Source organism: Hippopotamus amphibius, chromosome 15 (assembly GCF_030028045.1).
Source record: "Hippopotamus amphibius kiboko isolate mHipAmp2 chromosome 15, mHipAmp2.hap2, whole genome shotgun sequence".
In the NCBI taxonomy this organism is placed as follows: domain Eukaryota; kingdom Metazoa; phylum Chordata; class Mammalia; order Artiodactyla; family Hippopotamidae; genus Hippopotamus; species Hippopotamus amphibius.
This window is the reverse complement of record NC_080200.1, coordinates 12,073,786-12,100,760: the sequence shown is the minus strand read 5'-3', so window position 1 is coordinate 12,100,760 and position 26,975 is coordinate 12,073,786. Positions and strand designations below refer to the sequence as shown.

Sequence of the window (26,975 nt, the reverse complement as noted above, 5' to 3'; positions counted from 1 at the left end):
CAGGCTTATTTGTCGTGAATGAATTCTTCTGATTTGGTTTCGACCATTTAAAAACGTCAACAACCATTGCTTAGCTTGTGGGCCACCTCTGGGTCCAGATTTGGTCTGCAGGCTGGAATTTGCCAACTGCTGGCCTAGAAAAAAAAAAAAAGTTTGGTTTTCAGAGCATTCTGGATTTTGGAATTGTGACTAATAGATTGTGACCTGAAACCCCCTCCCCCCCCCCCCCATCTTTGGATCATCTTCATGATGGAAAGTTCTGGACTCAGTCCAGGAAAGTGCTGCGCCTCTCACTAACCAAGGGCTCAGTCAATATTGCTTTTGCCATGAGTATAAATAGTTACTAGGCGGTGAAGGGCAGCCAGTTGTTATTTTGGTGGCTTTTTTCTAGAACTGGAAGGATCCCAGGCATTGGGCTAGGAGTCTGGGGCTAAACTTTGTTTCCCACCCTGAGAAGGAGCAGCGGCTGTCCTCCTTGCCCTGATGAACCCAGAAATGTGCCTGTCTCCCTCCCTGCTCTTAACCGCCCCCCAAGCGTAAGGTTCCCACCCTCAGGTCTAGAAGTGTTCAAGTTGGAAAAGGATGCGAGATTCTGAGTCAGCTCTCCCAGTAAATGCAGGGCTGTGGCATCACCGGTGGATCTGTCTCTGAATGGCGGCACTCAAACTCCAGGGAAAAACGGGGGTGTCGCTGCTTCCTGGGCTGAGGGGAGCCGCGTGGGCTGGTGGCCGCCCCTCTTCTTCCTCCTCCCCCGTCTCTCTGGTGGCCAAAGACGGGTGTCCCTCCGTTTACTGATGGTCCCCACTTTCTGTGGCAGGGGCAAGTACCTCCTCTATGAGAAGAACGAAGTGAAGGCACGGGACCGAGAGTGGAAGAAGTATGAATTCCACTATGACAACGTGTTGTGGGCTCTACTGACCCTCTTCACCGTGTCCACGGGAGAAGGCTGGCCACAGTAAGTGGTCCCGTCAGAAAGCCCCACAGGAGGAGATCGGGGGTCCCCAGGGAGCAGGAGAGGAAAGGATGTGAGAGCCCAGTGCTGAGAAAGGTCTGGGGAAGGAGGGGTTCGCTTCTGGCTTCCAGAAATAGGGACAGTGCAAGACGCAAGATGTCACCAGAACAGCGGCCCCACATGTGGTTGGGCTTCTAGGGGCGGAAATCCAGCCGTCTCTTGGCTCACCAAACCCCTGAGTGTACCGAGCTTTGTGCTCCCAGAACGGGCACTGTTTCTAATTTGCAGAAAGGCTGCACGTGGTCACGTTCTCTTAACCCTTCTAGTGCTGGGGAATGCAAACCCCCAGCCAGGGGTGTGAACCTGGCTTTTTCCAAGTTGGTTTGACCACAGGATCAATCTGTCCCAGACAGGGCTAGGGCTGGGGTGACACAGGTGAGACTGACTCATGCAAGTCCAAACAAAATTTTTTTTAAGTTGTGTTTTATTTTTTTACTTTTTGGCCGCACCACTCAGCATGTGGGATCTTAGTTCCCCAACCAGGGATCAAACCCACGCCCCCTGAACTGGAGGCACGAAGTCTTAACCACTGACTGCCAGGGAAGTCCCCCAAATTTAAATTTTTGATATTTTGTTCATCATGGGGTTTTGGTCATTTCTTTTTTGATTTTTTCAAATATTACAGGAAATACTAAATATTACAGTAGAATGCTATCTGTCTCGATTACTGAGGGGTTTGACACCCCCTGAATCTGTGCCTATGGCAAGTGCCTCTCTCCTCACCCTAGTCCTGGTCCTCCTCCCAGAGGTCTCAACTGAAAGCAGGTTGAGGGTTTGGTAGATTTCAGCGTGTGCCTTCAGCATCCTCACCTCCCTCTCTTGCTAGCAAACACCCCAAACTGCACATGCCTGTCTCCTCACCCACGCACACACTCAGTACCCATACATGCAGGGCCAGTGCTAGCCCTTCAGGCACCTTTGAGCAAATTTTTAAAGACACTCCTTCCTCAACAGACTTTACTTCCATCTGTCAGAAAAGCATTGCAATATACTTAATGATCTTGCTCAAAAAAGGCACTTTATGGCCACCGGCCAAAAAGTTGTCATTAATACACAAATCTATCATGTCTACAGTATGAATAGTACCCCTTAGAGGCAGAGCCCTTGAGCAGTGCATGACCTGTGCAACTGTACAGAGCAGCCATGGGTACAGTCACTCTCATGTGCATCCTCATTGCCCCTCCCTGGCTCCCACAACTACCTGTACTTAAATTAAATACTATCTCACACACACACACATACACACACACTCACACATACACACATGCACACCTGCCTCCATGACCACCTTCTCACTCCCATTCATCACCACAAACCTGATTTCAAATCCCACCTTCGCCACATCAGACTGGGTGATGTACAGCTGAACCTCAGTTTCCTTGTGTGCAAAACGGAGCCAGTAATAATCTACCTGAGAGGGTTGCTGGGAAAATAAATAAAATGTTAAACATCATTTCTGGCACATAACAGGCCCTCAATATAGGGCAGTAGAAGTAACTGACATTGTTGTCAACACTCCCCACAGGCAAAGGAGGTGGGAAGATTCCGGCTTCATAAAGTAACCACAGTGACTGCAGTCAGAAAACAGTGACAACTCTTCATTTCTTTTCTGTTTCCTCTTAATATTTTCCTCCATTCTCGTTCCCCTGTCTCACTTTGCCCCTCTCCCCACCCCGGTCCTCACAGGGTCCTCAAACACTCTGTGGATGCCACCTTTGAGAACCAGGGTCCCAGCCCTGGGTACCGCATGGAGATGTCCATCTTCTACGTCGTCTACTTTGTGGTGTTCCCCTTCTTCTTTGTCAATATCTTTGTGGCCTTGATCATCATCACCTTCCAGGAGCAGGGGGACAAAATGATGGAGGAATACAGCCTGGAGAAAAATGAGGTACCATTTGCATCTCCACTTAAAAACTGACATCCCCCCACCAAATACACACACATGCACATGCACACGTACACACACACAGAGGAACCAGCTTCTGGGGGCATCTGGGGAGGGAATAGCAGCATTCTCCAAGCAGAATCCAGTCTGCATGAAGGGCAGCCCTTCATGGGGTTTCCAGAGGAAAACACATCAGAGAAACGTTGTGTATGTATCAGTCAGTTTGGACTAGGTTATGATGTGGTAACAAACAGCCCTCACATCTCAGTGCCAGATAGCCACAAAAGGATTGGACTGCATGTCCAGGTGACTCTGCTTCATGCCATCTTTATTCTGGTTCCCCTCTGAGATGCTTCAGATAAAAAAGAGAGAACGGCAAACCATGGTCCAACTCTTGTGGCTTGTGCCCAGAAGTGACACGTGTCACTTCTCACATTTCATTAGCCAGAGCTAGTCACATTTCCATGTCTTTTGTCAGTGGAGCAGGGAAGTATAATCTCCCCCAGGGAGGGCTGGTAAATATTTCCCAATGAAAATCCATTCTACCAGAGAGTATAGGCATGACCCTTTGCGGCTCTAGAATCATCCAAGCTAGGTGGAGGACCTAGAATGCATTCTTCCTCTGGTTTGTTGGCCCCTAAGACTAAATAACCATTATTTCTCCCTGTCTCCCTCCCTCAAAGAGAAGGAGAAGCAAACGATTTTGTAAGAAAGTATGATTAGGCTTCACAACATGGATGGACCTAGAGATTATCATACTAAGCGAAGTAAGTCAGAAAGAGAAAGACAAATACCATATGTTTCACTTACATGTGGAATCTAAAATACAACACAAATGAACATATCTGTGAAACAGAAACAGACTCACGGACATAGAGAACAGACTTATAGTTGCTGAGGGGTGGCGGGGAGGATTGGGGGTTTGGAATTGGGATTAGCAGAAGCAAACTATTATATATAGAATGGTTAAACAACAAGGTCCTACTGTAGAGCACAGGGAACTATATTCAATATCCTGTGATAAACCATAATGGAAAAGAATATGAAAAAGAATATATATATGTATAACTGAATTGTTTTGCTGTACAGCAGAAATTAACACAGCATTGTAAATCAACTATACTTAAATAAAATTTTTAAAAAAAGAAAGAAAAAATGGTTAAGTTTCAAAGTCAGACTCCGCTTGAAATTCTAGGTTCGCCCACTTGGCAGCTGTGCCACCTCAGGCAAGTGGCTTAGCCTCTCTGATCCTTTATTTTCCTCATCTGCAAAGTGGGGCTACTGATAGTACCTACTGATCATGTTTGCTGAGGGGATTCAATGAGATAGCGGGGGAATGTCAGCACAAGTTTTGGCTGATGGTAACTTCTCAAGGAGCTGTAGCTGTCGGGAGAAGAAAACATTCATGGCAGGGAGTTTATGCTGGGGGTGGGGGGGTGGGGGGAGAGGAGGGAGGTGCAAGAGAGGCAGACATCCAGGCAGACGTGCAGGAGAGCTGTGTCGAGTAAGATGGGGGGTGCTGGGTGTCCAGCCACCTCTCTCCTGCCTCGGGCCCTCATGCCACTGGGCTCTCTCCCGCAGAGGGCCTGCATCGACTTCGCCATCAGCGCCAAACCCCTGACCCGGCACATGCCCCAGAACAAGCAGAGTTTCCAGTACCGCATGTGGCAGTTCGTGGTGTCCCCGCCTTTCGAGTACACTATCATGGCCATGATCGCCCTCAACACCATCGTGCTCATGATGAAGGTGAGCCCCTCCTCCCCCGGCACTGCTTCACCCCCACCACACCCCTGCCCCACACACCCGCCCTCCCCTAGCAAGACAGAACTGGCTACACGAGTTTCTCAGGCTCACCACTTTCTGTATCACCACCAAGCCCTTGCTCCTGCTGTTCCCTCCCGCCTGACACACGCTTCCCACCCCTCTGCCTGGCCAGCCCTTCCAGCTGCCCTTGCAGAGCTCTTCCTCCAGGAGGCCTTCCCTGACCTCCCAGGACCGCAGGAGGTCTTTGCAAGCATCCTGTTATCTCACATGTCACGATATCAGTGTTGGTTGCCCAAGAGTCTGCCACGCATCTGTGAGCTCTAAGGAGCCAGACAAGTACTCATCACGCCTGAATTTCGGGGGTTCGGAGAGGGCCTGACTCAGAGGGAACAGGAGCCTCCTGATAAATGTTTTTTGTTTGTTTGTTTTTTATAAATTTATTTATTTATTTATTGGCTGCATTGGGTCTTCGTTGCTGCAAGTGGGCTTTCTGTAGTTGTGATGACCGGAGGCTACTCTTCTTTGCGGTGCACTGGCTTCTCATTATGGTGGCTTCTCTTGTTGTGGAGCACAGGCTCTAGGCTCGCGGGCTTCAGTAGTTGTGGCACATGGGCTCAATAGTTGTGGCTTGCAGGCTCTAGAGTGCAGGCTCAATAGTTGGGGCACACGGGCTTAGCTGCTCCACAGCATGTGGGATCTTCCTGGGCTAGGGATCGAACCCATGTCCCCTGCATTGGCAGGCGGATTCTTAACCCCTGCACCGCCAGGGAAGCCCCTGATAAATGTCTGATGAATGAAATGAGGAGGAAAGGGCAAGTAAGGACCTTGTGACCCTTGGGGCCACAGAGCCTCTTCAGGCTGAAAAGTCAGAACCTTTCACCCTGTGCTTTGGAGACGAAAGGTCTGAATTCGAGCTCAGCTCTGCCATTTAATTCACCATGTAACCTTGCACTAGTGACCAGTGGCATCTCAGGGCCTCAGTTTCCCTGTCAATGAAATGGATATGATAATAATAGCACCTTCCTCACCTCCGGTGGGGATTAGGATTGAATGAGAAAGTTCCTGCGAAAACATTAGCACATTTCTCGATTCTTAAAAACACTCAGTAAATTTAGCTGTTAATTTTTTTTTTTTTTTTTTTTTTTTTTAGCTGTTAATTTTTTAAATTGGCCAAAAAGCAGTGCCTGTGTTCACCTGAAAACTCATCTCCATAGGCAAGTGCTTTTATCTTTTCGTTGTTAGGATCATGAACAGTTTCAAACAAACGAGAGAGAAAGAACAGCACAGCCCTTCTCAAACTGCCCACAGATCATCTCGGCATCTTGTTAAAATGTAGATTCTGGTTCAGCAGCTCCGAGTGGGCCTGGGACTCTGCACTTCTAACCAGCATCCCAGTGATGCCGATGCTACAGGTCCCTGGACCACATCCTGAGTATCCAGGTTCTCATGAACACCCAGTGTCCATCACCCAGAGTTATCCATTTGGAATATTTTGCTATGTTTGCTTCATCTATTTTTTCCCATTTTTTTTATTGAAGTGAAATTCGCATAACATAAAATTAACCATTTTAAAGGGTGCAATTCAGTGGCATTTTAGTACATTCACCTTGTTTGCAACCACCACTCCCATCTATTTCCAGAATATTTTCATCACCCATTACCAGTCAGTCCCCATCGCCCCACCCCCCAGCCCCTGGCAATCACTAATCTGTCTGTTCCGTCTCCATGGTTGTACCTATTCTGGACATTTCATTCATTTTTTTCAAGTATCTTAAATGATAGACATCACACTATTTCATCCTTAAATTCTTCAGCATGCATTTCTAAACAATTAGAACATTTTCCTACGTGTTCTTATGCTTGATAAGATTAGTGATAACATGCTAAGATCCATATTGAATTGTCCCCAAACAACAGTGAGTCGTTTTTTGAGCCAAGAGCTAAACAAATACACATGGTCTCCAGTTTTCTGTCTTTTAAATCTCTGTCCTCTGCTCCTCCCCCACCACCACCATTCCCCGCTGCACCCCACCCCCACCCCCGTCGCTGTTAACTTTTTGAGGAAACCAGATGAGTTGAATGAAAACTGTCCATCTCTGGGTGCATTGGTTTCCTCCATCTGTCGGGTTTCCTGTAACCTGGTAGTTAGATTTAAAGGTTATCAGTTCAAATCTGATTACTTAATTTGGGCAAGAGTCATAAGGAATCAGAACAGCGGTTACCTCTGGGGCAGGTTATGGACTGGGAAGGGGTGCAAGAAAACTTTTGGGGGGTGCTGGAAATGTTCTAAATCTTGATCTGGCAAGTGGTCTCATGGGAGCGTACAGGTAAGAATTAACAGAGAGAGAGATCTGGAAAGAATAAAAAAAGAAACGACTGCAAAGAGGTTGCTGTCGACATCCTGCATCCCATCAGGAGGCCCATCAGGCCAGGCTGTCCCAGGATCTCGGCTGCTAAGAAGGGACTCAAGAAAGGAATTTTTGTTTTGATCTGGAAAGGTTAGCCCAGCCGGTGAAGCGCTTGCCTGGGGCCTGGGCTGGCCCCACAGGACATCAATGGGGAAGCCACGTGTCCAAGTCCTGCCTGCCCCGAGGAAAGGGCAGCCACGAAGCCACCCCCGCCCCGGTCCTCGCCACTGTGACCACTGACCCCGCTGCTCTTCCTTCTTCCTCCTCTAGTTCTACGGGGCCTCTGTTGCTTATGAAAATGCCCTGAGAGTGTTCAACATCGTCTTCACCTCGCTCTTCTCTCTGGAATGTCTGCTCAAAGTCATGGCTTTTGGGATTCTGGTAAGTCCAGCCTCGGGGCTAGAGCTGGGGGTGAAGGGGAAGCCCGGAGGGGCACTGGGTGCTAGGTGGTGGTCTCCCCACCTGGCCCCTCTGCCCCCAACCCCAGTGGTGACTTAAGCATCCCTCCAACGCGCACAGATTCTACTTAGGCGTTCTCATACTTACCAAGTAACACCAATTTTTGTGCCGGGCACATATTTATTATTAAATGATATGATGGGGGGGGTAATTATTCATTTTGTACATAAGGAAACTGAGATCCAGGCAGGCCAAATTCGTAGCATTCGAACTGTACTAGCCACAGTCTGCAGCAAGAAATATAGTTTGCCATGGAGGCCGGTACGCAGACGTACAAACGGAAAACTGAAATGAAATTTTCGCAGAATCTGTATCTCTCCTTAGCACATGCCCTGTTCTCTGAAGTTGTCTATCTCCTTGATTCCATGTCCCCCTCCCTTTTTTCTAATTGGCCATGCTGCACCACAAGCAGGATCTTAGTTCCCTGCCCAGGGATCGAACCCAAGCCCCCTGCGTGGAAGTCTGCAGCCTTAACCACTGGGCCGCCAAGGAAGTCCCTGTCCCCCACACTTTTTTAATGCAGTTCATGACCCACTAACTTGATTTCATCTCCCACTAATGCAGGTTGTCGTAACCTGAGGTCCATTGACCCCCAAAGGGATCTGTGGATGGGGGGTGGGGTAAGGGAGCCCATGAAATGAGACGTGAAAAAATTACATCTTTATTTTGCACCAACCGCTAGCTGGACTTTAGCTTTTCCTTCTGTCTTGAAAGTAGACAGCAAACCCCCGCAGAATTACCAATATGATCTGTGCCAGTGATAAAAATCAGATATCCTCATACTGCATCCCAGAGGTTGCAGGTAAGTCAGCCCTCCATATCCCCAAGTTTTGCAACTGAGGAGTCAACCCATTAGATGGGTGGTTGGTTGAATCCACAGATGTGGAACCCGCAGATATGGAGGGCTGCCTGTAAAGGACTTGAGGGTGTGCTTAGCCCACCTCTCTGAGGATAATGACCTACAGCCTGTGGTATCAGCAAACAGAGGCTGGGTTCTCACCTCGCCTTCACGAGGTGGTAAAAGATGTCAGCTTTGGCACCAGAGAGACCTTGATTCCAATCGTGTCCAGACTGTGTCACCTCACCTCTCTCTCCTCCATTGCAAGAAAGGCCCATCCTCTGCCTCTGCCTTGAAAGAGCTCTTGCAAACCCCAAACGCAAATAATGAGACTGAGGGGGAGCCTGGCATGTTGCAAGCACTCAGTAAATGCCAGAAAGGGTTACAATAAAGCTCATCACCCCACCTTTCATCTCCAAAGCAGTGGCTCCCTCCGCTGCAACCCATCAGAAGCACTTTAAGTTGAATGATGCTGCAGACCTACCTCAAGAGATTCTGAGTCACTTGGTGAGGTGGGAGCCCCTGTATTTTTCATGAGGACACCCAGAGGAACCCAATGTACAGTCTGGGCCATTGAGTCCTGCACTGAGGACCAGCCAGGCAGGGGGAGGCACCCTGCTGTCAGGGCAGTTGCACCAACTCAGAGTTCCAGTCCTGGGGATGCCACCTATGGGGTGTGTGACCCAGAACAGGTCACAGGATATGTACCAGGAAGAACTCAGCCTCTGGAGTACCCATACCTGGGTGCGGATCCTGCCTCAGACCCTTTCTAGCTGTGTGACCACAAGCAAGGCACTTAGCCTCTTTGCTCCTATGTATACATCTACAAAATTGGAGAACCATGCACCCAGCCTCCCAGGGCTGAGGGGAGTGTGAGCGTGGGCCCAGGTGTCTTGCAATTTTTTTTCATTCCCAGTCAATGTTCTGGTGGTGAACATTCTACCGGGGCTGGGACTCCATCTCCTCCACGCAACAATCCCACAGGGTTCTGCGCTGAGCCTCCGCTTTCAGCTTTAGATGAAGCCCCAAGTTCCCCATGTGGAATTTAAATGATAGATGGGAAACTTTAATCCAGGGGCTTGAGGCCTGTAGCCAGACACCCAGAAAGTTGTCTTTGTGCTCCCCCAGAAGCAGAGCCTGAGACAAGGCTTGAATGCAAAGGATTTATCTGAGAAGTGACCCTGGGAAGGACTGTAGGGGAGAAGGGGAGTGGGCAGGGAAGGGAGAGCAGCCAGAACAGGGCGTATTGTTGAGCAGGTTCCCAGTGGGGGCAACTGAGGTGCAGTTCCACTGGGGACCTCTGGGAGGCAGCAGAGAGCACATACCACAGCCATCTCACCCATGGTGGGGGAGCTGGGGTATTTATCCTCCAGTACCCATCAGCCATAGTCAAGGGCTGCTCCCAGAGGAGCTGTTAATTCCCCCAACAAATATGCAGCTAGAGAAAGCCCCTGAGCAGAGTAACGAGGATACACAAAATATGAGGCAATATGGGTAGGGCCCCAGCAGCACCTGCTAAAATGCCAAAAAGTTCCAGGGGGCCTGAATTCCTTTTAGATAATTGTGAAACAACATCGCTCTATGGAGCTTCTATTATATACCAAACCCCACACTCAATGACTGACATTCATAATCAGATTGTTGTTATACCTTTACCTTCCAGAAGAGGGCCCTGAGGCCCAAGCAGTCCAACTCCGAGGACATTTGATTTATACATGCTAAAAGAATTTGATCCTGGGAAGCACAGATCTAAAGCCTGTGTCCTCTGTGAGGCAGAAGACCTGCCACCGTGTCAGATGCTCAGGGGGAGAAGCTGACTGCTCAGAATGGGGCCCAAGTCCCAACTCAGCCTCTGCTTTTGTGAGGATGCTGGGAAGGCCTGTGTTTAGCATGGGTCCCACTGAGTCTTGAGGGAACAGCTGGCTATTTGAGCCAGACCCTTAGATCCAGGCAGGGGTGCTACTCATTGTGGGCTCAGACAGTGTGAAATATTTCAGTATTTTAACAACAACATGCAATACCTGTGTGTCCCAGTTGAGCCAGAACCCAGCCCGGGGATGTTACCAGTCAGGATAGATCAAGTTAAGCTGCAGTAACAAACAACCCCCACATCTCAGTTGCTCCAGTCAACAAAGGGTTTGTTGACACTCAGCAGGGGTGGGAGCTGTTTGCCTTTAGTTACTCAGAGACCCAGGTTCATGGAGCAGCTGTCAACTGGAATATTACTGGCCATCAGGCCCAGGGTTAAGAGAGTTCTGGCAGGGCCTGTGCTGGCCAGAAAGTGACTCACGCTGCCTCTGTTCACAACCCATCGGCTGTAACTAGACACACAGCCTTATCTAACCACAAAGGAGCCAGGAAGTTCAGCCTCGTGTGTGCCCGGAAGGCCTCTATACCCTTGTTACTGGCCCCTTTCTCCAGATTAGGAAATGGAGGCACAGAGTTAAGTCACTGACCCACAGCCACACAGCTGGATGGTAGCATAGCTGGGATGTGAACCCAGAGGCAGCTATCTTAGCAAGTGTGCTATCAACACAGTCCCGATCCAGCGGGGTCCTGTCCATAGACTCTGGATTTGCCCAGACCTGGGTTCAAATCCTGACTCTTCACCTCTGTGCTGCCTGAGGTGAGCACCTTTGCTCTCTGAGTCCCAGTCCCCTTGTATAAAATGGGTGATAAACCTTCCCTCTGAGGGTCTTCATGAGGATCCCAGTGATGTCATTTATGAAGTATCCGAGGTCCCAGGGAGCCCTTGGAACTGTTGGAGAAACAGGACACAGCCCAGAAAGGCAGCCCTCTCCGCCTCAGTAGAGCTGAAGTGGCACCTGGAGACACCCCTCTGGGGCCAAGCAAACCATTGGAAGGCTGGGGGGGGGGTCTCAGGGAGGGAAGACTCAGAGCAGATGGTACTGAGCAGCCCATACAGCAACATTTTGCTATTTGAATGACTGTAACTTTTGCGGGCACTCGGACTGGCCTGCAGCTGTGCCCCTAACGGGCCCCCTGGGCTGGACGTGGGGGCCAGCCATGGAGCCCTGCATTGGCATCTCTATCTTGTGGGTCCCCATTCTAGAATTATTTCCGTGATGCCTGGAACATCTTCGACTTTGTGACTGTTCTGGGCAGCATTACCGACATCCTCGTGACTGAGTTTGGGGTAAGTTTCCCTCCGGCTTCTCTCTGGGCAGCTCCTGGCTGGGCTGGGAGGGGCGAGAAAGAGGTCATCAAGAAGCAGTGGGTCCTGACAGCCAGCATTTGACCATGACCAAAGAGGGAGAAGTGGGGCCTCTGGGAGCAAGAGCAGCCCTTCAGGAGGGTGATGCAGAGAGACGAGGGTGTCCAGAGCCACAGTTGTGGGGCCAGCGCTGCAGCGTGAACTTCCCTGCATCTTGGCGACTGACTTATGAATAAATAATGCGGATGAGCTCATTGAGAAAACTGAGGCACTTAAAGGATCCCAAGGCTGAGCCCCACCCCACCCCCAAATACCACAGTGTTGGGGGCCCAGAGGGAACCAGCTTCAAGTCCTTTCTGCTTGAACTAACCATCATCTGGCTAACGGGCAGGATGGAGCCATGGCCCTTGGGTTAATGGGGGCACACCATTCCCAGGACCTTAGGAGGGTCCCTAGGACATGTGTTCTTCCTCTGTCCCCAGGCCTGGGAGGTTCCCGATGTGGGGGTCTCTGGATCTCGCTGTGGTGGCCCCACAGGCCGCATCGCCCCTTGTCTGGAAGACTCAGGTCCCAGAGCTCCTGTCCCAGACCCCCTCCTTGGCCATTTGCCAGCGAGCGCAGGCTTGAGGGCCCTCAGGAGGCTGTAGGGAGGGTGGGAAATCCTCACAGGGGAACAAAAGGGCAAAGAGCATCAGAGCCAAGGGCCAGAGGTGGTATCAACCTCATCATAATAACAATAATAATAATAACTGACAAGGGCCAGAGGTGGTATCAACCTTGTCATAATAACAACAATAATAATAGCTGACAAGGACGGTGCCCTCACTGCACGCCAGGCACTGTGCCAAACGTTTTATGTGGATTAGCTCATGGTACAGGTCAGGGGGCTCAGCATACAAAAGAATTCTTTCAGAGGGTTCAACTGACGAGATCCAAAAGCAGAGACCATTCACGGAGGGGAGGGGAAGGGGCCCAGCACCCAAGCACCCAGGGGAGCTGTTACCTGCCCCGGTGCTGAAGCCAGAGAGGGGCCACCTGGTGGGAGCTGTGGACATGGAAGGACAGAGCTCCTGCCAGAGACAGGGCCGAAGCAGGCATAGAGCGTCGGGGGAGACACACCCCTACGTTTCTCTCCTCTCACCCCCTGTCTCCTGACAGCCACTTCCATTGGTCAAGCCCAGCCAGAAAGGAACCAGAAGGCCAGAAAGTCAGGGTGATGCTCAGAACAGGCAGGAAGAGCAGAGAATAGACCTGGGTGGGGTGGGGCCCAAGGAAAAGGGTGTTGCCCCATTTCACAGATGAGGAAACTAATGCTCCATGCTCAGGAAAATGAGGGACCTACCTAAGGTCATGCAGCCAGATCTGGTGACTCCTGAGGGCACCCTGGTGCCCTGTGGGGCATCCCTAACTGAGCCCCCAGCAGAAAGGGATCAATTGGCCCACTCTTCTATCCTGGAAGCCTGGTAGGACTGCGGAGCTACACAGAAAAGGGACGCACCCCCTAACACCCCCATCCAAGTGTTCTCCTGGCAATAATTCTTTGCCTTTAGCTCCACTGAACCAGAAGTTCACTTCCCCTGTCTCACCCCTGACACTTTCCTCTAGAGAGGTCATGCTCAGCCGGAGGCTATCCCCATTGGGCGCTCACCCCCCACCGCCACTGTCCCCTGGTAGAGGGCCAGAGCTTAGATCTCATCTTCCGTCCTAAGTTTCTAAGAGATCTAGAGCTTCTCCTGGCAGTCAAAATATCTTGCCATCCAGCTGAAGACAAGACAGTCTTAAACCAATGTCCCTCTGGGTCAGGAGGTTAGAAGGGGTGACCCACCACCCTAGTAGGGCAGGTAGAAGTTGATTGAAGCTCTAGTTGCCAGTAAGAGATCTGTAGGACTGAACCCCAACGGCTTGTTCTCCTGGCTGCAAGATATGAGAGGGCAGGAGGATGAGACACGGGATCCAACTCAGGTATATCAGGACTGGTGCAGTAGTCAGACAGCCCTCCTGTACGAGCTTTGACCTTGGATAACTTGTATTACCTCTTCTCATCCTGTATTTGGGACTAACCTTCATAACCAACCTCATCAGACCCTTGCAAGCCTCACATTCATTCACACATTCATAGAAGCATACATTAAGCACCTGCTGTATGCCAGGCATTGTTAGAGGTGCCGAGGACAGAGCAAAACAGACAAGAATGCCTGCCCCCAGAGGACTGACATTCTAGAGCAAGAGATGGCAACTTTGAACAAGTCAGAGCGGTGGACGTAAAGTGCTTGGCAGGCACCTGCCAGGAATTAGTTCACACAAATGGCGGTTATTATTATGGCTGTTGCTATTATTACTGTCAATGAACTTGGGATTGCGGTGTGTCAGGCAGCCCCTCAGCCCTGCATTATAATCATTTGGTGGGAAAGATAGAGGGTGGGCACTTGGACCCTTTTAGGAGGATAAACTCCCAACCTAGAGCCGGAGGGGAGGTTTGCCCTCTTGGGCAAGGAGCCCTCAGCAGCCCCTTTCTGCCTCCCAGGTAAGCCCACTAGGTCTGAGGCCAGAGCTCAGCCAGGCTGAGGCAAGGGGAGCCAGACCATTGGGAGGGCAAGTCCCCAGGGTTTTGGGGGGGAGGGGGAGAGGGTGTGAGGCCCACCGGGCCTCAGCGGCCGCCCCCAAGTGGCTGGGGTAACGTGGGTTTGCCCTGCGTGCGATGGATAATGACTGTGTTTCTTGTCTTGTCTCTTTTCATGCCTGCTCTTTAAACTGTATATTGGCACAACGCCGTCTGAAAAACTCATCCAATCAAAATGCACTATGAAATTCATTTGTTCATCCATGACGTGGTCTGTGTGTTCATACACCAATGACTATCTCCCAACCCACCACCACCACCCCCACTCCCCGCCCGGGAACCGAAACCCATTGGTTTTTTGGCACTGGTTACAAATCAACCTAAAAAACGCTGAACACGCCTCCCCAACTGCCCCCGCCCGCCCGCTCCCCCTCCATCTTCAACATCTGCATCTAGAATCCGGTTGGTCTTACTTCTTTCTGAAGTCTAAATGCCTTACATTTACTGTGAACGCATCTTCTTGCATCAGCATTGCACGTCATGCCCTGGGCTTTCTAAACTTGGACTGCCTGATGCACCTCCCTTCCCCCATCCCCGTCTGTCTGTCCGTCTCTCCAAACCCTCCCAATCCCACCTCGTTCCCTCCCCGTTCCTGCAATCTCTCTTCCTCTGGTTTTTATTGGGTTCTGACGGGGGTTTTCTGTGTGGGTTGGTTTGTGTCTTCTGCAGAGGAAAGGATGGGTTTGCCCCATGCAGCGCCTCCAACAGGATGGGTTGGCAGGCTGAGTCTCCCGGCCCATTCCCTACACACAGCCCTGTACTCAGAGCTATCAGCTACTCTCTCACCACTCCTGTCCCTGGTTAGGTCCAAGGACCCCTGGGCCCCAGGAAAGCTCCACCAGTCTTCACCCCATTCCAAGCCCACGAGCTCTTGGGACTTGACCACCAGAGATGTAACTCTCCAAGTCTGATGGAGGAAGTCTGAGGGCCTTGCAGTGTACAGGCAAAGACGCTCAGACAAGGGGGACTCAGAACGGCCAGGACTCCGGTCTGGCTGCTTGCAGATGGACCAGCCAGCTGACGGCCTCTCCTGGAGCCCTGATCTGCACATGCTCCTGTCTCCCTCCCCCCACCCAGGCACAGTCACTACACACACGCACTCTCTCCTGTTTCCTTTTCAGTCTCTGACTCTCTCATTCCCTCTGTCTCTCTGTCTCTCTCTCCCTTTTTTTTTTTTTTTTTCAATTTGACGGCACGGACATGGTGGCCGTGGCTAGAGTCGCGCCACTCGTTCCGAGGCTCAAGCCGGGTTCCCACCGCCGCCGCCGCCGCCCAGCCTAACAGTGCCCAGGCTGCCCTCTCCCTTCCTCTTTTTCGCTCTTGCAATGTCCCTCTCTTGAACCTCCCCCACCTCCCGCCACACACACACACACACACACACACACACACACACACACACATCTGCACACACTATCTCTCCCTTCTGTTATATCCATCTACCGTGCACACCCCCACCCCGGATGCACCGTCTCCATCTCTCCCTTGCTTCACTCATTCGACTCCCTGCACACTTGCACACTCCTCACTCTGTTAAATCCCACCTGCCTCTGTCCCTCCCCCACCATCCTCTGAGTCCCTTTAAAGAACCCCCAATGGCATCTTTGCACCAGGATCCCTCCCCTGCTAGCCATACACAGGCACTCATCCTCCAAACATTTAATGAGCCCCAATTCAGTTCCACAGATGGAGGGTTGGGCAGAAGGGGACACCATCACTGCTCCCACCCCCTGCATCACCTACAGTCAGGTGGGGGGGAGGTAGGCATTGGCCAAATAACCACTGAAACCCACTTGAAGCTGTACTGTGTTGCAAGCTAAAAGATGAACAGCGTTAACAACGTGGAGAGGGGGAGAAAAGGACATTTGAGGCCCAAGATAGCACATGCAAAGGTCCTGTGGCAGGTCAGAACATGCAGTGGTCAGGGTTTGCAAGTGAGAGGGTGTGGCTGAAGTAAAGAGCAGAGAAAGACTGACCCAGAGAAAGTGAAGAGGCCAGAGGGGGACAGGATCCTGGGGCCTTGTTGTGGGAGCCTGGGAGGATTTAGAGCAGGGGATGTGTGACTGGAAGTGCGATTAGACCAGATCCTGCAGCTGCGGAGCAGGGAGTGGGTAGGCAGGGGGCTGGGCTGGAAGTGAGCACCAGGAATCCCAAGGAGAGATGACAGCAGAGGAGGCAGGGAGCAGTGGGAGGACTGGCCATCTGATCATGGACCTCTCCAGGACCTGGAGATGGGTTGGGTCTGGGCTGGGGGTAGAGAGGTGCCTGCAGGACTTGAGTCTGGCTTGAACTGGGAGGTGGAAGTTAGGGAATGCCAGGAGAGGGCCAGGTTAGGGGAAGAGCTCAAGTGTGGGCACAGTGAGCTTGAAGTGCCTTGGAGGGCACCCTGGAAGAAGTCAGGTAGGCAGGTGGTTAGGGGGTCTGGAGCTCAGAGGCAAGATCTGGGCTCGAGGTGGGGTCTGCAAGTGGCAGGATTTCTCTGGAGCTCCCGGGGGGGTGGTCCGCATGTCCTTCTGAGCACTCACACCCCTGAACAGAGCAAGCCTTCCAGGGACCGCCTCCCTCCCCTTCAGCCTAGAACCAGGAAGCACTGGGCAGGGTTGGAGGGGAGGAGAGCTGTTCCTTTCTGGCTGTGAGCAAAAAGGTGGAAGCTAGGAAGAAGGAAGTCAAAAGTCCTGGAAGCACTTGAAGGACTGTACGCAGGAAGAGATGGAGGGGTGGATGAGGGCAGACTAGAACCTTCCTCCGTCCTGTCACCCAGACCTCTTTCATCTCCACCCCCTACCTCCCTGGTGTGTCTCCTCTCTCCCTGGCTCCAAGAAGGGCAGCATGCTCTCTGCACGCGTGCAAAACCCCCTTGCTTCTCCCGCATGGTGGCAGCTCCCACCCCCGCTCTGCCCCAAGCCCCAAGAGGCTGCTTCCGGGGCCCGCCTGCCTTTGCATGAGTCCACATGTTATGCCCCACCCCGTGAAGGGATGGCTTGTACTCTGGGGATGGACGGGAGGGGACTGGGGACACCTGGGCCGTCGGCCCTGTCCCCAGATGGAGCTGGGTGGCCAGGCAGGGCTGAGAGTCAGGTCAACAGGGCATGGAGGGTGACTCTCAGCCAAGCTGGGTTTGGGGGTTTATTCGAGGTGCTTGAGACATTCTCACAGTGGTTGGGCCCAATGTGGTCAGGGTAGGATCCCCACACCCTTCCCGCATCCTAGAGGCCTGAGGGTCAACTGATGTGTCCCAGAGAGCATCCTAGACTTTTCCAGCAAACCAGAGGCTTCTTGCCAATCTCAGAAATTCCTTGAACCCTCCCATCCCTGCCTCTAAGCCCCCAGGCCAGAGCTAGCTAGATCCAGTGGCTGGGAAGCCCTCAGGAACCACCAAATAGGATGCCCATAGAATTCACTGTCCAAACTTTTGAGACCAAAAGCCGTGCTGTAACTGTTGGAGCAACCTGAGCCATCACCCCTGTGCCATTTGTGGGGTGAGGGCTAGGTCAGTTTAAATGTTGCTACATGGCCCTTATCTAGGATCCCTGCAAGTCCCCTTAAGGCCCCCCTGCCTCCAACCGGCGAATCAGTGGCGGTTTCCATGCCTGTCTGAAGCAGGGGTCTTAAACTCGGATGCCTGTGGGGGCCAAGAAGAGCCCTAAGCCAGGAAGCCGATTGCATTTCTAGTATGCAGGAACCTTGGCCAACTGGAGGACACATGGCCTGCTTCAAGGTGGGCAGCCACGTATGAGTCCCAACTAACTGCTACCAGTGGAAGCAGCCTCAGGGTTGCCAGAGAAGCCAGATCTGGGGGCAAAATCCGACTTTTAAACACTAGCGACTATTTTTAATTTCTAAAAGAAAACTGCTCAGGCCTAACGAAATAGTTTCATTGGCCAGATTTGGTCCCATTCGTGGCTTCCAGCCCCCGGTACCCCACCAGCACCCCCCTGAGGCCCCATCAGACGCCCCTGGACAGTCCCTTGAGACCCATCATCTCCACAGCTGTCTCCCCACCCCCACCCCGACCTGGGGTTCTTCTGGCTTGGGAGGGAGGAGGTAGAGTTAGTGACTAGACAGGGGGCCTTTGAGCCGAGGCAGGGTCCACCCAGGGAGGTCCTGGGGGCAGGGACAACCCCATCTCCCGGCCCCCAGCACCGGCCCCTCGGTGGGCCTTGGCTGATGGCAAGCTCACCCACCCACGGGCACTGCGTACTTCCTGCTTCCTGCAGGCCTGGTCCCGTGCTACTCCACCCAGTCCCAGAAGCTGAGAAGCCATCCCTGAGAGGGGGGAAAGGGCCCCAAATGCATCTTCTCCGACTCAGCGGGCAGCGAGGACTCGCCCTGCAGCCGAACAGCCCCAGCTCCCTCCCGTCCTCCCCATTCCCGCTCGCCAAGGGGGTAAGAAAAGATGCTCTCCCGCTTCTCCGATTGGCTTGAGCCGCTGCTCCTCTTGGCCGTGGGGTGAGGTCAGGGCGGGCAGGACCGGGTGGGCAGCTCGGCAGGGCAGGGCAGGGCAGGGTGCCCGGTGAGTCCCACGACAGATGCATTTCTGGCCCGGAGCGTAACATGCCCTCGGAACCCGCACATGTCCACCAGGCCTGAGCGTGCTGGCTGCCCCCACCCTGCCCTGGTGTTTGTGCATCGTACACGTGTGATGGATTCGGCAACTTGACCCGCTTGTGTCCTATCGTCTCAGTGCATTTGGTTGTTGGGAGAAACAAAAACCATCTCGATTTTTTTCCTGATTGGATGATTCGGATATATTTTCTTTTCCTCGTTCTTTTGTTATTTCTTCCCCACCCCACCCACCCCCATTCCTTCCTCTTCCTTCCTTTTTCTTTCCTTTCCCCATTGCGGGTGGGGCTGGCAGGGAGGGTTTATGCTTTTGAGTTGATGCCTTTTCCTTCCTCTCACCCTTTCTCCTCCCCACTCCCCCAACTTCGTTTTTTCAATTTTTTTCCTCCGCACCATTGCATTAATAGTGCTTTCTCTCCTCTCCCTCCTTATTTGGGGTCTGGCTTGCTTTTTCCTGTTGGTTGGCTTCATGTAGGGGCCTCTGTGAGTGGTGACAGCTCTGAGCCCCTGGGGGTGGGTGGGTGGTCACCCCTCTTTCTCCGTCTCCTCAGAATAACTTCATCAACCTGAGCTTCCTCCGCCTCTTCCGAGCTGCCCGGCTCATCAAACTCCTCCGTCAGGGTTACACCATCCGCATTCTTCTCTGGACCTTTGTGCAGTCCTTCAAGGTGAGCCCCTGCCCCTGCCCCTGCCTCCAGCCCAGGGCTGAGAAGAAAAATCAGGATCCCCTCACCCCTCCCCACCTGCTCTGACTGAATCTAGAAATCAAGGGGAAATGCCTCTATGATACACCTTGCTGAGAATGTGTTATACGCAGAGCTCTTGTCTAACTTCCGGCCCTGGTGTGTCTTGAGAGCTCCAAGGGGAGTCTCCCAGAGCCACCAAAGATGCCTACCATCCCTGGCACCACACTCTGGCACAGCACAGTGGCCACCCAACCCATGGGGGTGGAGCACTGGGACAAATGAAGGAGACGGTGTGGGTAAGGGGTCCCCAGCACATTCGTCACTGCCTCCCTTCCCCCCAGGCCCTGCCCTATGTGTGTCTGCTGATTGCCATGCTTTTCTTCATCTACGCCATAATTGGGATGCAGGTGAGTGCCAGCCCCCTAGTGTTCCCAGAGTGCTCCCAAGGCAGGCCACTGCCCTTAGCGGGGGGTTGGTTAGGGGAGCCCAGTTCAGGGAGGCATCACTGAAGGTTGCATGGAGTTTTCCTGGAGCCACAGGGGGGATGTGGTCATCATCACCTCTATTTAATTCCCCAGGTGTTTGGCAACATTGGCATCGATGTGGAGGATGAGGACAGTGACGAAGATGAATTCCAAATCACGGAACACAATAACTTCCGGACCTTCTTCCAGGCCCTCATGCTTCTCTTCCGGTGAGGGGGGGGAGGCGGGGCACACTTTCATCCTTCTCTTCCGGTGGTGGGCGTGTCCTCTTGCTTCTCTTCCGGTGGGGGACATGCCCTCCACCTTTGGTTCCGGTGAGGTTTGGGGTGGGCGTGGGGACCCAGGGACCCTGGTGGGGCAGGAGCTGATGGCATTGGGAGGCAGACATGAACGCATTTTCAGGCATTATCTCATTGAATCTTCCTGAGCATCCTGTCAAGGGATTCTTGGCAACCGCACCTGACTGGCTTATAGATTCTGAGACTTAATTCTTTTTTTCTTTTTTAGTTTATATATATATATGTGTGTGTGTGTGTGTGTGTGTGTGTGTGTGTGTATATATATATATATATATATATATATGCTGCATTGGGTCTTCATTGCTACGTGCAGGCTTTCTCTAGTTGTGGCAAGTGGGGGCTACTCTTCTTTGCAGTGCATGGGTATCTCATTGCAGTGGCTTCTCTTGTTGTAGAGCATGGGCTCTAGGCACATGGGCTTCAGTAATTGTAGCTCATAGGCTCCAGAGCGCAGGCTCAATAGTTGTGGTACATGGGTTTAGTTGCTCCATGACATGAGGGATATTCCCAGACCAGGGATCAAACCCGTGTCCCCTGCATTGGCAGGTGGATTCTCAACCACTGAGCCACCAGGGAAGTCCGACACTTGATTCTTAATCCTGGCTGCACTTAAGGTTCCTTCCCTCATCAGAGGTTTATTGAGCACCTGTTGTGTGCCAGGCACTGCTGTGAATACTGGGAACAAAGCAGAGACAACATTCTCTGCCCTCTGGATGCTTGTATTCCTGTGGGGGAGGCAGACAATCAATAATCAAATTATAGAGGATACTAGAAGGAGATAAAATTCAAGACTGAGGGACATAGAGGCACAAAAGAACAAATAATATATGATTCCACTTATATGAGGTACCCAAAGCATGCAAATTCTTGGGGGAAAAAGTGGAATCACTATTGTCAGGGGCTGGGGGAGGGGAGAAGGGGTGTTATTGTTTAATGGGGTACAAATTTTCAGTTTGGGATGATAAAATGGTTCTGGAGGTGGATAGTGGTGATAGTTGCATGGCATTGTAAATGTGCTTATTGCCACTGAATTATACACTTAAATGCCTAAACTTATTAAATTTATGTATCTTTTGTCACACTACATTTCTTTTCTTATTTAATAACAATGAAAAGAAAGCAATGGAGGGCTAATTGGTCATGCCTCCCTTGAGGGGGTGATATTTGAGAGAAACAGGTGAGAGAGGGAGCCATGTGGGTATCTGGGGAAGGGCAGTCCAGGTGGAGAGTACAGCAAGTTCAAAGGCCCTGAGGCAGGAGCATAGCGGGCCTGTTGGAAGACAGCAAGAAGCCCAGTGTGCCTGGAGCAGAGTAACCTAGGGAGAAAGAAATAAGAAATGACAATCACCTAGAGATAGGGAAGTTTTTAAAACATACCTATGTCTCCAAGCCACACCCCAGGCCAGTTCAATCCAAGTCTGTAGGAATGGGGCATTGGCATCAACTTTTTAAATAAGCAGTCCCAGGAATTCCCTCGTTGTCCAATGGTTAGGACTCAGCACTTGCACTGCTGTGGCCCAGGTTCAATCCCTGATCAGGGAACTAAGATACCACAAGCCATGAGGCACAGCCAAAAATAAATAAATAAGTAAAAATGAAAATAAAAAGCACTCCCCATGGGCTTTAATGTGCAGCCAAGGTTGAGAATACTCCTCTCTGAGCTCCAAGAGGGAAAAAGTGATTTACCTGGGGCTGGAACCCACACCAGTCCAGCTCCAGAGCTTAAGTGTTTAACCTCAATGGTCTGCCTCCCTAGCGGATGTTGGTGTCCAGGGCTGGGTATCCAGGTCCCTGATGCCCCCTCTATGTCCTCAGGAGTGCCACCGGGGAGGCTTGGCACAACATCATGCTTTCCTGCCTCAGTGGGAAACCGTGTGATAAGAACTCTGGCATCCTGACTCACGAGTGTGGCAATGAATTTGCCTATTTTTACTTCGTTTCCTTCATCTTCCTCTGCTCATTTCTGGTAAGTCCGTGGACATGTGTGGGTAGGCTCCCTAGACCTGGCTCCCTCTCAGGGGTGTGGATTTCTCTAGAATGTGGCTGTGTCACACACTTTCTCCCTCCAAGGCTTCTCTGGGTCAACCCAGGATTAGGTTAACCAGGATTCCTTACCCTCGGCACTGTTGACATTGGGGGGTGGATCATTCTCTGATGGAGTTCGTTCTGTGCATGCTAAGATGTTTGACAGAATCCCTGGCCTTGAACCACCAGATGCCAGTAGCACATGTCCCACCACCCTCCCAGTTGTGACAACCCAAAATGTTTCCAGACATTATCAAGTGTCGCCTGCGGGAGGGAGCAGAATCTCCCTCATTTGAGATCCACTGGGTATGTTGAGGGAAAAACGAATGGAGCTCAGAGCTGGCCCCAGGACCCATCTAGTTGAGTAGTGGGAGACTCCCACCTGCCCTCTGAGAGGTGGGTGCCTTCCTCTGTACAGTCAGGAGGCAGGAAGAAGTCAGCCACATGAACATTCTCTGGGGACTGTGGGGCTTTGCAAAAAATTGAATGCGTTTTCACTAGTAAAAGATAAATTTGCCAAAAGGAGGAATCTCCTAGGAATTGAGAATATAAAGCACTGCAAGATTGAAACCAGGAACCAGGAATGAAAATATATATCAGGAATCTCCATCCTGCTCTCTCTTTCTCTGTCACTCTCTCCAAAGCCTCATCTCAGCAGACCTTTTTTGTTCTCTACTCTTTCTGGAGCAGTCTGAGCACAGTCAGAAGAATTGAAACTATCTAGGTATTTCAAACAGAGGGTATTTAATATAGGAATTGGCTACACAGAATTGAAAGAGCAAACAGAAAATAAAGTCACCGGATATTAGCAACTGCAGGAAGGCCAGAGCTGGGGTACTGAAAGGAAAAGAGGATGTTACCAATCAACCCAGCTGCCTCTGGCACCCTGGAAGGAGTGCTGGCACCCTGGGTCTCTGCTGCCCCTAAACAACTGAAGACAGTTTCCTGTGGCTGCTGTCACAAAGAACCACAAACTTTGTAGCTTAAGACAACAAAAATTTATCCTCCCACAGTTCAGGAGGCTAGAAATCTGACTACGGTGTTGGCAGGGCCATAATCCCTCCAGAGCCTCTACAATAGGATACTTCGTGGCCTCTTCCAGCTTCTGGTGGCCACAGATGTTCCTTGGCTTGTGGAAGCATCACTCCAATCACTGCCTTTGTCATCACATGGTCTTCTTTGTGTATGTCTGTGCCCAGATTTCCCTCTTATGGGGACAGTAGTCATATTGAATTTAGCCCACCTTAATCCAGTATGATCTCATCTCGACTTGATGACGTGCACAAAGACCCTTTTTTCAAATAAGGTCACATTCACAGGCAGTGGGAGCCAGTATTTGAACATGTCTTGCAGGGGAACACAGTTCAATACAGACCCACATGGGAAACAGAAGGAGTCTCCTGTCCTCCTTCTCTCTCCTCCCCAGGCTGGCCTTCTAACCATGGCTCCTACTGGCAGGATGTAAGCTGCCCAGGGAGTGTGGGAGGTGTTGTTTTCAGACCTCAGCCCAAGCACAAGCATTTGTCAGCAAAAGCCCAACATATCCACACTCTTCAGACCAACAGTCTCACACTGAGAGACTTGCAGCCTAAGCCTCACAGCATCCCCCGGCCCCAACACCACCAAGTCCAATGTCAACAACCACTGACTTAGAGCTTCCATTGCCCAGTTCCAAATTCCCAGAAGAGAGTCTGAATGGGCCATCCTAGCTCCTGGCCAAATGGCCACCCTTGTCTTAGTAGCTATGGATGCATATGGAGACACAATCTTATACTACAGCCCACTTGGGAAGGACAGGCCCCATAGAAAACATCTACAGTGCTTGACCCACAGCCCCTCATAGGCAGGAATTTTTGTTTTGTTCACTGCTGATCCCCAACACTGAGGACAGTGACTGGCACACAGCAGGTGCTCAATCAATATCATGAAATAATGAATTAAAAATAGAGTCATTAAAGTTAGGAACACCTAGAATTATAAGTCATTTATTATGCATCTACTATGTTTACTCTACACATTTGTTTAATACCTACTATGTGCCAGGTTTTATGCTAGGCACTGGGGATACAAGGAGAGAACACATTTCTCTCAGTTTGCAGGGGTGTTGGCAGACAAGTCAGCAGACAGCAGCAATACAATCTGATATGTACTTTGATAGGGGAGACTCAGACTGAGGGAAGGAAGATTTCAAAGAGTGGCCCTCAAGGATGGTGAACAGGACTTAGACCATGTATTGATCAAATTGCTTGCAACAGAAATTCAACTGAAACTGACAATTAAAATATGCAGTTCACTAACTTATATAACTGAAAAGTCCAGATGAGGCTGGATCCAAGCAATAGAAGACCCCATCTTCTTTGCTGTTCTCCTCCACATTGGCTTTATTCTCAAACTTTCTCCCTGTAGAGGAAAGATGGCTGCCAGAGTGCCAGCAAAAATCCCAAGGAAGGCTCTCATTGGCCACGTTGGGTCATGTGCCCCTCCATAACCAATCACAAGCCTGGGTTATGTGACCACCACCTGTGAAGCCAGCCACACCCAACAACAGCATCTAAGTATAAAGGAGGGGTTCCCCAGATGCTATTATCCAAAGGGAGAAAAAATGATGTCCACTGAGGGAGCAACATTTATAGAGGCCTGGAGGCAAGACTGATACAAGCTCCCCATGTGCTAAAGGCTAGAAGAGCATGTGACAAGGTGCTACACGATGTAGACAAAGGCAGGAAAATTCATCCATCCATCCACCCATCCAAGAAATATTTGCTGAGTGCTCACTTTATGCTACAGATGGAAACATGACAGGCTTCTGGCCCATGGAGTATTTACTTTGGTCTTGTTAGGGGTCATGTGTGGGAGGATTTGGGGTCATGGTAGTCCCCTTGGTGTTGGCCCCTATTTCACATAGCCTCCCCACCTCTGACTGTCTCTATACATCACTCTTGGTCTTTATCTCTTTGTATCTTTCTCTGTCTTCATCTTTGTTTCTGTCTCTCTCTCCCATCTCCATCTCTCTGTCTCTGGGCTCCTTCTATGAGCGTGTGTCTTTCCTCTGTCTCCCCCATCTCTTTCTCTGACTCCCTTTTCCTGTTTTTATCTCCCTCCCTCTTTCCCTCTGGCCCTCTGTGTATATCTGTTTGGATGTGTCTTGCTCTCCCCCACCCCATCTTGGCCCCTGGGGTCCCCACAGATGCTGAACCTTTTTGTTGCTGTCATCATGGACAACTTTGAGTACCTCACCCGAGATTCCTCCATCCTGGGTCCCCATCACCTGGATGAGTACGTGCGTGTCTGGGCCGAGTATGACCCCGCAGCATGGTAAGCGGTCACCCTGAATCCTCCAGCCACATCTCCCACCTTTCTCGGGCACTGGAGCACAGTCTAGATTAGGCTCCAGACCTTGGGGTGTTGGCTCCCTGGGGAGCTAGCAGGGGTTTCAGGAGGATCAGTCTAGAAAAAAATAGATGAAAATCAGCACCCTCACACATCCTGGGTTAAACGATTTGGGTACCACCACTGCCCAAACCCCAGGTTTTCTGGGAGATGAGAGAGGGTCTCCACCATGAGTTCATGTCCTATGAGTCTCTCCTGCCGCCTCCACCACTGTTAGACCTCCAGATGGTGAGGAAAAGTTAGCCAGGCTCCAGGAAGGAAGAGGCCTCTCAGCCTCAATTCTCCTGGGAGTGTGGGGAGAAGGGCTGGTTTAGTTCCCTTGGCAGACAGAATTGACTGCAAGATCAGAGTGCTGGAACCCAGCTTCCATTGGGACCCCAGGACCCTGGAGCAGGTGGTCATGCAAGGCCAGAGGAGAGGACACAGAGCCTTGGTGGCCCTTGCATCTTCATGGTCACAGAGGGAGTGAGCTCTCCCATCTCCATAGGCACAAGAGTGCCCTCTCCTGGCTGACAGGTGATGTTTTCTCAGGGTGGTCTCCACCCTGCTCAAGTGTATTGAGTGCCTGTTCAGCACAAAGCCCTTGCAGGTGCCATCCCCATGCTCAGAGCCCACCAACCACAAACTGAGGATTCTAGTTCAGGCTGAGCTTGGGGCCTGAGAAAGCATTAAATGGGGGCCCTCAGTAGCCTGAACGCTGGAGGGTAGTCTCATGAAGAAGGCAGGGTGGAGTCTATCCTTGCCATTCTTGCAGCCCTGGACAAGTCCTCCATGAGACCAAGAGGCTGAGGTGAGCCGTGGGGCTGGGACTTGACTTTCAGCTGGTTCCTAACTCTTCCTCTTTTGATTTTAGGTCACAGCAGTTGGATGCTGTCCCCCTGTCCTCTATTCTGCAAGCACCCCCCAAGTCCACAGTGTAGACCATGTAGATTGTGGAGGAGGGAGACGCAGAGAGCCCTGGGGGAGGTTCCCCCAGCCCAGACCTCCAAGCCCACAGCACATGAAAGCCTCTGCCCCTGTGGTCTGCGAGTGTCTGGGAACATCTCAGGGACCTTTACTTATCCCATGTCTCCCCTACTCCTTCAAGCCAAGGGGTTCCCAGCCCCTGGCATCATGACCTCACTGTGTGCACGGGGAGCCAGTGTGAATGCAGCTTGACCCCATGCCTCCACTAATCCCCTCTCTTCTCCTTTCAGCGGTCGGATTCATTATAAGGATATGTACAGTTTATTGCGCGTAATATCTCCCCCTCTCGGCTTAGGCAAGAAATGTCCTCATAGGGTTGCTTGCAAGGTTTGACTTCCACTAAAACCTGCTAGCATCCATGGAATGAGTGTGGCTTGGGGTTCTTCAATATATATATTTCATA

The 26,975-nt window shown here is 51.3% G+C and overlaps 1 protein-coding gene across 3 annotated transcripts in view; it reads left to right on the top strand.

Annotated features, from left to right (window-relative positions):
* Positions 1-26,975, top strand: part of CACNA1A (calcium voltage-gated channel subunit alpha1 A) — a 241,325-nt gene that overhangs the window by 193,516 nt on the left and 20,834 nt on the right. Inside the window, exons 27-37 of one of the 3 annotated variants that reach the window (XM_057708527.1) lie at positions 818-955; positions 2,699-2,900; positions 4,479-4,643; positions 7,340-7,450; positions 11,440-11,523; positions 19,273-19,389; positions 19,749-19,814; positions 19,986-20,101; positions 22,007-22,157; positions 25,404-25,531; positions 26,803-26,899. In XM_057708527.1, coding sequence (XP_057564510.1) covers positions 818-955; positions 2,699-2,900; positions 4,479-4,643; positions 7,340-7,450; positions 11,440-11,523; positions 19,273-19,389; positions 19,749-19,814; positions 19,986-20,101; positions 22,007-22,157; positions 25,404-25,531; positions 26,803-26,899 — 1,375 coding nt within the window. Of the gene's footprint in view, positions 1-817; positions 956-2,698; positions 2,901-4,478; positions 4,644-7,339; positions 7,451-11,439; positions 11,524-14,557; positions 14,564-19,272; positions 19,390-19,748; positions 19,815-19,985; positions 20,102-22,006; positions 22,158-25,403; positions 25,532-26,802; positions 26,900-26,975 lie in introns of all 3 variants that reach the window. The other 2 variants (XM_057708528.1, XM_057708526.1) reach the window with 2 other exon arrangements.